At 31.0% G+C, this 9,719-nt stretch overlaps 3 protein-coding genes across 3 annotated transcripts in view; 1 reads left to right on the forward strand and 2 right to left on the reverse strand.

The window, feature by feature from the left end:
* Positions 1–2,280: 2,280 nt before the first annotated feature.
* Positions 2,281–2,858, reverse strand: AK88_00937 (uncharacterized protein; the record flags this gene model as incomplete). The annotated part of the gene is made up of 2 exons (XM_012478581.1): positions 2,281–2,452; positions 2,728–2,858. The coding sequence occupies 2 exons, from the start codon at positions 2,856–2,858 to the stop codon at positions 2,281–2,283; spliced, it is 303 nt and encodes a 100-aa protein (XP_012334004.1).
* A 3,161-nt stretch (positions 2,859–6,019) lies between these two features.
* Positions 6,020–6,954, forward strand: AK88_00938 (uncharacterized protein; the record flags this gene model as incomplete). The annotated part of the gene is made up of 2 exons (XM_012478582.1): positions 6,020–6,103; positions 6,253–6,954. 2 exons carry the CDS (start codon positions 6,020–6,022, stop codon positions 6,952–6,954), a joined length of 786 nt encoding a protein of 261 aa, XP_012334005.1.
* A 2,342-nt stretch (positions 6,955–9,296) lies between these two features.
* Positions 9,297–9,719, reverse strand: part of AK88_00939 (uncharacterized protein) — a gene marked incomplete at both ends in the record, with an annotated part of 7,368 nt that continues 6,945 nt past the window's right edge. Inside the window, one exon of the mRNA XM_012478583.1 lies at positions 9,297–9,706. Coding sequence (XP_012334006.1) covers positions 9,297–9,706 — 410 coding nt within the window. The remainder of the gene's footprint in view (positions 9,707–9,719) is intronic.

Raw genomic sequence — 9,719 nt, forward strand, 5'->3', positions numbered from 1 at the left:
AAAAAAAAAAAAAAAAAAAAAAAAAAGAAGAAAAAAAAAAACAGGTAAGAACTGCCTCTTTTTTGCATTATATTTAAATGCTAAGAATATATTTAAATTCAAAATGTTTATTCCTTTTGTGGTTTTTATTTTTTAGTGCATGAAGCACAAAGTCAGACTAAATATGAACACACGAATTTCACAAAATTTACGTTAAAAGGGTAATCGTGATTTGCTCTGAATATGTTGTTCATTCATAAACGTGTTAGAACAATTCTACAAATGATTCTTTCTGTTGAGCACCGGGTCCTGGGAAAAGTAACATCAGCATTAATTTAATATTAATGTTAATATTAATATTAATGAGCTTCATCTCAGTGGGTCTAATCGCACACCACTCTCATACTCATGCGTGCACTTAGAGAAAAAATTTTTCTTTTACAAAAAAAATTATATTATATTTAGCATGCATGGCTCATTCTAAATTTTCACATTGCTCTGAAATAGAAGGATTTTACAACTTATTTGTTGTAACAGGACTTATTTTTATAACAGTACAATGTCACAGAACGGAAAACAACGAAAAAAAAGAAGGAAAAAATTAATCGGTTTAACATCTATTTTTTTGAAATGCACGGGACATGTAATATCTTAATAAGTACACTCCTTTTTTTTGCTCTGTTAAATTTATCTTAGAAAAATTTTCCTTTACCGAATTTTTATTTTCTCATTTTCCCCCCTTTTTTTTTTATGCACATTTATTCATAAATATTGTATATATAAAATTAAGATCTTATGAAATTTAAGCAACGGTGAGTTCAATAGCTGGAAAAAGTTTGTTATTAATAGAGTTGTTGTAAGCACGCTTATTATATATATAGCTGTATTTATTAAAAGTGCAATTTTAATTTGTTCTCACACACGTATGGATTTTTTTGATTATAACTCAGTTTCGTCATTTTAATGCCTAAAGGTACATTGAAATTTTTATGTATTTGTTGAAATGTTGTTGTTTATAGCTAGGCATTTGGTAATTTATTCAGAATTTTTTACTGTGCATATGAAAAGTTTTAGCCTCATAAGTTGATTAAAGGAACAATTTTTTCAATTATATGTACATGGAAAATTGTTTCAGCGTTGTACATAGTGTACACGTGATGCGATGAGAAATAAAATTTTATTCCCATTTGCCCCCTTTTCGCTCTTATATATATGGATTTAATTTTAGTTTTTTTTTTTTTTTTTTTTTCCTATGCTTATAACATTTTTTCTTTTCCTACTGCGATGACTTCATAACTCATGCCGGACATTGTGTGGTTAAGGAAAAAAAGAATTTGAGAAACCTCTAACCATAAGTACATGATCCTTTATTAACAATTATCTGATTAAACATGGTCATATGAATTAATCTACTAAATTAAACCTCAACACAACAATTAATAAATGGCATTTGGAATTAAGGAATAAGTGATGCATCTAACATTTGTTATATTTGCCTCCTGTTATATGCAATCCTGATTATAGTCAATGCCATAGTACCGTTGCGTGAGTGGGTAGCCCAGCCTAGGGAACTCATTCATCCAAAGACAAGGGGAAATAAGAATGCATTTTTAGTGTGATATAGGGTTACAGGAGTAGTTATAAGCCAGTGTGACATATATTAAGGTAGTAAAAATAGTGCGATCATATGAATCATTGTGAATGATTACCGTGTGGGAGATATTTTTTTAAGGTTTAAGCATTGTAGATTTTATTCAACGCCAACATGCGTACGATGCTTAGTAAACAGTAATTATCCGTTATACATTCTAATGCCCTGTTCACATTGTCTTGTTACTTTACCGTATCTTGTAATTTAAAGAGTGCGCATAATAATGTTATTTTGAAATTCCAAGTTAACTACATTCAAAAGTTATTCTGTTCAAGGGATCTTCATTTCTAAATTAATAATTTTACGCATAAGACGATTATGCTCAAAATAAACATTAACCTTAGCACGAAGGACAAAATATGTGTATGCGAACAATGCATGTTCTATAAAGTGAAAATAAAATGTGCGCATCTTGTTAGTTATTACTATTTTTAATACTATTACAGTTAACGGAAAAATTGGTCATAATATATATGCTCCCTTAAATGTAATATCAGTATAGTTTAGGCATGATAAATAGAAAGCTTACTAACTTTTGTGCCGACACCGTAATTATTTTTATAATGAATTTTGATTTTCCATATTAGAGAACAAGCAGGTGGTTGTCATAATGGTAGGTAGATCCTGATCGAATGCACATATTTGTTATGCTAATTTGAGGAGTAATTATATATCAAGGAAGCAATCATAACTTTTATAATATCTCCTATGGGCACATTTGAGCCTGGCCTGTGAACGGTTTTATTTTGTACATTAGAAAAATGTTCAAAGGGTAATTTATAAAACAAATTGAGGAATTCATTATTTGGATGAATAATATGCCTCATGAAGGTAATTATATTAGTTCATGATATTTTAATATACACAGAGGAATGGTGCGATTATTCAAACTGCTATTTAGAAAAATATAGCACGTACATGTAGGAAAAAGAAAACAAAAGGGGGAGTAGTTTTATATGGATAAAAAAATGCAATTACTTCAGAATATATAGTTAATAAATTAACATTTTATTTCGTATCGAGGAATATACAATAAGAAAGAAAAAAAAGTATGATGATAAATGAAACAATAGGTTACTGAATTTTGTTATAGTTACCTTAACGGAGTGTGTGTTTTTACTTTTGTATGTATAAAAATTAGATATCTGTTAAAATTTGTAGATCGAATGCAACATTTTGTAAGGTTGGTATCGTGACATACTAATCTTCTTCTACTCGACTTGAGCATATAGTTCTCATATTGTGCGTCAGGTGCTTCATCTTGAGCACTTATTTTAATGCATACCAACTCGTACTACTGCCTAGTACCGACATAACTGCTATAGTTAGGAGCGAAATAGACGACACATACTATATTGCTATAAAAACTTTAGGTGTTATATAAATAATTCCAAGAACGGGAACCCTTGGAACAGGAATTTTTTTTTTTTTCGCAACACAAGATAAGGAGCTGTCGTATTTGGGTTCACATTGAATATGTTTGTGACCATTGATAGGTAATTTGGATATCATGGGACGTTGCGATATTAGTTCCAGTGCTTATTCCAATTTTAACGACAACATTGTTTAGCTTGCGACAGGCTTATAAGGCGGAATCATATACTATACAATGCCATAAATGTCCCAGTAATGGCATTCTGTAAGATTCAGCATAAGTTTGCTTCAGTCAGAAAGGGACTGCAGTATTGTATGGACTTATAGGCCGCATAGACATATTTCATGGAACAGGATACAATTGCTTTCGTGCAATTATTACATACGTTTTTGATTACACATCTTAATATAATCCGGAAAATGCAATTAGTACGACATTTCAGATGACCAATGACGGTTGGGTATTCAACTATTACTACCTCATTTAACATGGGAAGGTGGTGGATTTGTATAGATAGTTGGAAGGGTGTATGACAAAATGTCAGAGGCAGGATACATATCTAATGCTTCGCATCGGTCAATTAAAGAATATAATGACAATAAATAAATACGGTACACATGAAAGTGCCAACACAAAAAAAGGGGGCCTGGGGGAGGAACATTCTATTTGTTACTATGCGAGTGTAATGGGGGATGCACTAATATTCTTATAGTGATATAGTGTGAAAGGCGTAGGTATATGAACACTGCCATTCTTTGGAGTACACTAATATTTATAATGCATTAGTGCATGAAGTGTACGAATATTCCGGAACTATTTCCTGAAGACTTGTGATGTGTTAGAATTTTTAATGGTGATAATTGCGGAAGTTTCCGCTGTGTTGTTATATATGAGTGCACCACCACTGGTTGAGCTATGTCGGAATAATCTGGAGTGTTATTATTTTTGAAGAGTACCATTCTGCGTGCGGATTGGTGTGCACTCATGATTACACGACTATCCTTGGAATATTACTATATGAACGACTTATATATGTAAGTTTAAGGGCACCATTATATAAAGACAACGACTGTGCACAAATCCTGGGATTCGCCTGGAATACTGTTTATAAAAGAGTGTCGCCGTTGCTAAAATATCAAAAGGTGCGGCGATTAGATCCATTTTGCCGAAATACTGTTTCCACAGTGATATGCATAAACATAAGACATTGACGAGTGGTTATTTTGTAAAAAAGCATAAAGGCGAAAGAAGACGGACATGTTGCGACAAGAATGGTGGTAATGAAGTATATACGTGGGGGCAAATTGGACACACGTGACCAAATTGTCCATTTTGAAGGAGGAAGGAATATATAGGTAGAACCACATATAGATGACTTAGGAGTGTTAGCAAATGGGAACATGTACATGAAAAGGGAAGTGTGAAAGGCAGCGTAACAAAATGTGTCCAAAAACAACTTTAACCGACAGGAGTTAATTCCCTATCAGACAGTCGGATAGTCCACTGCAAATTTTTGTCTATTTTAAAATATATTCGATTGCTTGCAAATAAAGGGAAATATATGCAGGCACGAATCTGATTCCATATATTAATTCGTGCGATGCTTCCCTCTTCTTTTTTTCGTTCATATTCAGTGCCATTGCTTGAATTACCAAATTTGTAATTTTATTACCTTGCACGGGGTCGTAGTGCCCCGTGTTGTACATGTTTGTGATTTTACACCTAAAAGTGTATTTATTTTTTTCATTAAATGTTAGCAACTTTTTGGAGACCTATTTTGTTTTCGTAAAAAATGTAACAAATATTTTGGTGTCATCAGCAAGTTACCGCGTTCGATGTTCTCACAGTTAATGCAAAGTGCTTCGTCTTATCGTATTTGATCCTGCGCACACGGTGACGACTGTCGTGACCCAAGGTGGTAAGTAATTATATTACGTCGCATGGCACAGCTAGCCGAAGGTTTGTCATGGAAGGCGTGTTCTTTTTTTTTTTTTTTTTGTTTATGCTCCCCTTGGCCTTATTTAACACAGGGGATATTAGAATTTTTCTGATTGCCCTACATGCATTTCATTTTTCCGCATTGTTGATATGTCCTTGGAGATTGAGGGTACAGGAGCCCATAGGATTAATGTTTTAAATTAGAATGGTCATTCACTATTCTTGCACACAACACTATTCTAGCCCTTGAGGCTTCATGAAAAACTTAATCAATCTGATTATATGCGTATTTTAATTCCATCATCGTGCCCTTATAATTCTTGGCATATGGTTATATACATAATTCCGCGCGGTTCGCGGTTTAGGGATTGAGGTTGCGGGTTCACGGAGCGCAGAAATTTTTTATTTTTCATGCGAAACCTTATCATAAAAAAAAAAAAAAAAAAAAAATTTAATTTAGTTCATATTAAATATAAAGAAACGCTCTATTTTTTTTTTTTTTTGTTTTTGTTGATAAGGTTTCGCAATTATAAATAAGTTGTATTATAAGAAATATATTGTTTACTTAACAAGCAGTAATATATAAGGTGGTAGATTATAAGAAAAATAGTCCAAGTTTGGTACATTATTTGTACATCATGAGAATTGTACCTTCCCAATATATGGGTGCATATAAAAATTATATGGTAGATTTAAACGTTACGGGAAAGTTTAATATAGAAATAATTCAATAATACTTTTTATATAAATGATAATAAATGGAACTAATATAATTATTCATCCATAGAACAATTAATTCCATAATTATAAATATAACATATGGCATATTTATGTAAAATCTCAAGATTACACTTAATTTTCATTTTTTAAAATAACGTCATCATATGAAAAATATGGAAGGAACAATATTTTGGGACTTCTCTTATACATGTGTTTCTGTATGAATTAACATTAAGACTATATTTTAAAATATTGTACAGTTGATATATAGGAAAATCGAGAATTTTACAGTATTCTTTTAATTACATAATTTTGTGAATAATGAGATCTCTGTATATATCTAATAACTTACACAGATGTATTACAGTGTTAATGCCATGAAATGCAATAAGAGAGGAAACCCTCTTATTAAATATATTACATTATTTCCTTTTATTTGGGTATGTAATAAATGTAATCATAAAGTATTATAAGAATATTTTATATTTATTCCATATTTTTTATATACATTATTTTTATGGCGCATAATGTTTTTTTTCTGTTGTATAGACATAGTTGTCTTTGTAATCTATATTATTTTTGCACTTAGGTTTCATTTTGCACAGAATTGGAAAATATCTCTAATGGCAAGAATTCCTCACTAATTGCAGAATATAGGCCATTATTAGAATACTTAAAGGAAGCGGAGCTTTACGAGAGTGAATTGGAAGATTATTTATTAAATTGCAGGAGTAATAAAATAATAACATTTCCGGATAATGGACCAGTGAGAGAGGGTAGCAATGGTTTGACCCTATATGATATATTGCTGAAGAGTTGTTCAATTTGTTTGACAATTTATAAAGACAAACTTAAGCGTAAATATGCTGAAAGTAAAGGTTTAAGAAGACTAAATTATTATTTTGAACAGAAAATATTTGATGTGATTGATAGTATAAATGAAAAGAAATTACAGAGTAAAGGTTATGTCAGAACAATAATAGGAAGTATAGTTAGAAAATGGAGTATACGAAAGATTGCAAAAGTGTGCTCAATTCCATTGATTGGAATAATATTGCTAATAGCGCTTGGAATCAGTGCAATTACAACACCTGCCATGCTTAATGTCTTTGCTGGGATATCCGGTATTGTTTTTACATTATTAACATTTGCAATTTTATTTGTACCCATGTATACTATGACCAAGGTTGTTAAATATTATGGATTAGAAGCTGGACTGGATGAATTGAACTTTTGGGAATTTTGTGTTTTTTGGCACCACATATTTTTTCCTAAAGGATGTAAGAAGTAATATTTAAAGTAATGCATAAACACAGAAGGAATGCTACATGATACAGTAAATATAATTCTGCTTATATTTTAGATATAAGACAGCAATCTTATGTACATTTGGACATTTGTATTTTTTGATCCTACGATTCTTCCCCCGTGTGATGTAGAATCATAGTAATATGGGAATTAAATTTCCCTTGCTATACATAATATTATAAATTAACCTAAATAATTAATGTATTAATGATTTGTTTACACAATGCAAATACATTTTTTTTTGTCATTAGTTGAAAAATAAGTAATTCAATTGAATTTGTTACAAAAGCACATTTGTATTAGAATCAATTCACATGTGTACAATTCACATTTTTGTTTAATGTGAAAAATATAATGAATTCATTCGTTCATAAAAAATATATGTTTCTATGAATTATTCTTCCTTAATACAACAATAGTATTCTACTATGATAGGAGGATATTTGTAGTACTATGGTTCACTATTACATGTTGAATTCTGTACCTAATAAATATGATTATATTCTCCATGTTTTTGTTTTGTTTTTTATTATAAAAATATAACAATTTCATACTTTTTTTTCTGTTATAAATTAAACTTTTATGTGTAGATTAAATTCTACACTGCATAGTCTTAATTCCAGTAGACGACGCACATAAATAAGATGCAGATGAATATATTGTTCAACATTTATCTCATGGCATTTGTAAGGAATGAAAACACGTATAGTTCGCTCAATAAATACTTCAAGTTTCACCCGGCGTACATTATGTAACGTTAAGCGATAAGAAAATTTTGAATATCGGTTAACACCTCCAGGGAAAAAATCTGTGTTTACGAAATATATAATTATATACGAGTATACATTTTCAACTACATCATTTAACTTCTGATAGACATAAAATACAGGGGCGCGTCTCTATATTTTTTCAAAAAAAATGCGTTATACCCATAAAGGTACACACGCTATGGGACCTGGCGCAACCCCCGTATAGCATCCATACTTTATAGGTTATCCCCCTCCCTCGAAGTATACGCATGATATGCAGATCATCACGCACAAGCAAGAGTAACACACTTTCGTACGTAAGAATGAGACGACACGTTTACGCATCCCGGGAGAAACACAAATGATTACTAGCGGGCTGAACAAAATAGAGATGTACCTTGCTTATATATATTAAAAAAGAATGTGACTGCCAGTAAAAGGGCCTCATGCTTCATATGAAATCTATACCACCTGCTGCTCATTTATTTCTTGTTATAGGATACCCTATCTGTCTACGTGTATGTGTACATGTATATTCATTAATATCTATACAGACTTCTAAAACAAATGGGAGTTCCTTGAAGTACGTAAACCCTGATTATGATATGTATAAACTACACCTAAATGTTGAATTTTGAATATGACAGAATATTCAAAACCTGAATGTTAAAATTGCACTTAAGAACGGAATTCCTAACCGCTGAACCCTAAACCCTTGAACCCTAACCCCTTACGCATAAACATATGACTATCGATAACATATTTCAGATACATTTTATCAATATAAGAACTAAATGCGGAACAGTTTCGGCATTTATCTTTATGTGAATTGTTGCTCATTGTACCTTCATAATTTTTATAAATAGTTGCACAAATCCGTTTCTGCATCTATATCCGCTATCGTGCCAGATAATTGGTAATGGCAAAATGTGTCTTTCACCTATTTTTCATTAGTTTAGTACAGTACACCTGGTGTATTGCCGTATATACATAATTATTAAATGCTGAATTCGGTAAAATTTAAATTCGCTGATATATATCATGATGATTAAAGTTTATAGTTATTAGAAATAAAACTATTTAAAATTATATGGCAATGAGAAATGTCCTAAAATAAAGGCAAAGACGGAAACAACGTAATAAATGGAGTTACCTCTAAATATTATACGACGGAATGAACTAATTTTTACCATATGAGTTAGGGGAAATAATTAACTAAACAAAAATTTTTAATTGTCATATACATATATGTACAAGATAAAGAGGTATAATATTTGAAACAAATATATGTTATATACATATTATATATTACGGAAACAATGGGAATTGGGAATTAATATATCATGTATATACTTATAAACAATACATGTTATATTAATAAAGAGAATCAAATTATAATGGCTATATATTATTCTGACAGAATAATACGAATAGTAAGTGTGGAATAATATAAAAAAAGAAAAAGAATAGCAAATACAATATGAGTAAATTTATGTGTAACATAACCCACGATACTAATGTCTCATAATACCTCAAAATTAGGACACACATTCTATTCACTACTTGTGTATTAATTTTAGATATATAATTTATTCACTACTTTTTTTTTTTTTTTTTTTTTTCTCCTGGACATCCTGAATTCATTATATTTCTTCTTTATATTCTTTATGAACCTCCTTTTATATACATGGAACCATTCTAACTTACCCTTGTTATTTAGGTATAAGATTATAATATAAATAAGGGTCATGACTCCAACAGCTATTAAGGATGGGAATAATGCTTGTAGTACACCGTATAGTGTGCCATATGAGGAAGCTATATTAGCACCCTGAAATACGGAGTTTGTGACGACAGCGGTCGTATGTATCGCATTATTTAGTGTGCATTTCGCAGCTGAGAATACAGAACTTAATAGAGAAGTAAACCCAGAAAAGCTACCCAATGCTTCCTTTGCCGCGTCAACCACACACTCTCCTACTTTAGCTGCAATGCCAGG

This window comes from Plasmodium fragile, assembly GCF_000956335.1.
Source record: "Plasmodium fragile strain nilgiri unplaced genomic scaffold supercont1.7, whole genome shotgun sequence".
Taxonomy (NCBI): Eukaryota; Apicomplexa; class Aconoidasida; order Haemosporida; family Plasmodiidae; genus Plasmodium; species Plasmodium fragile.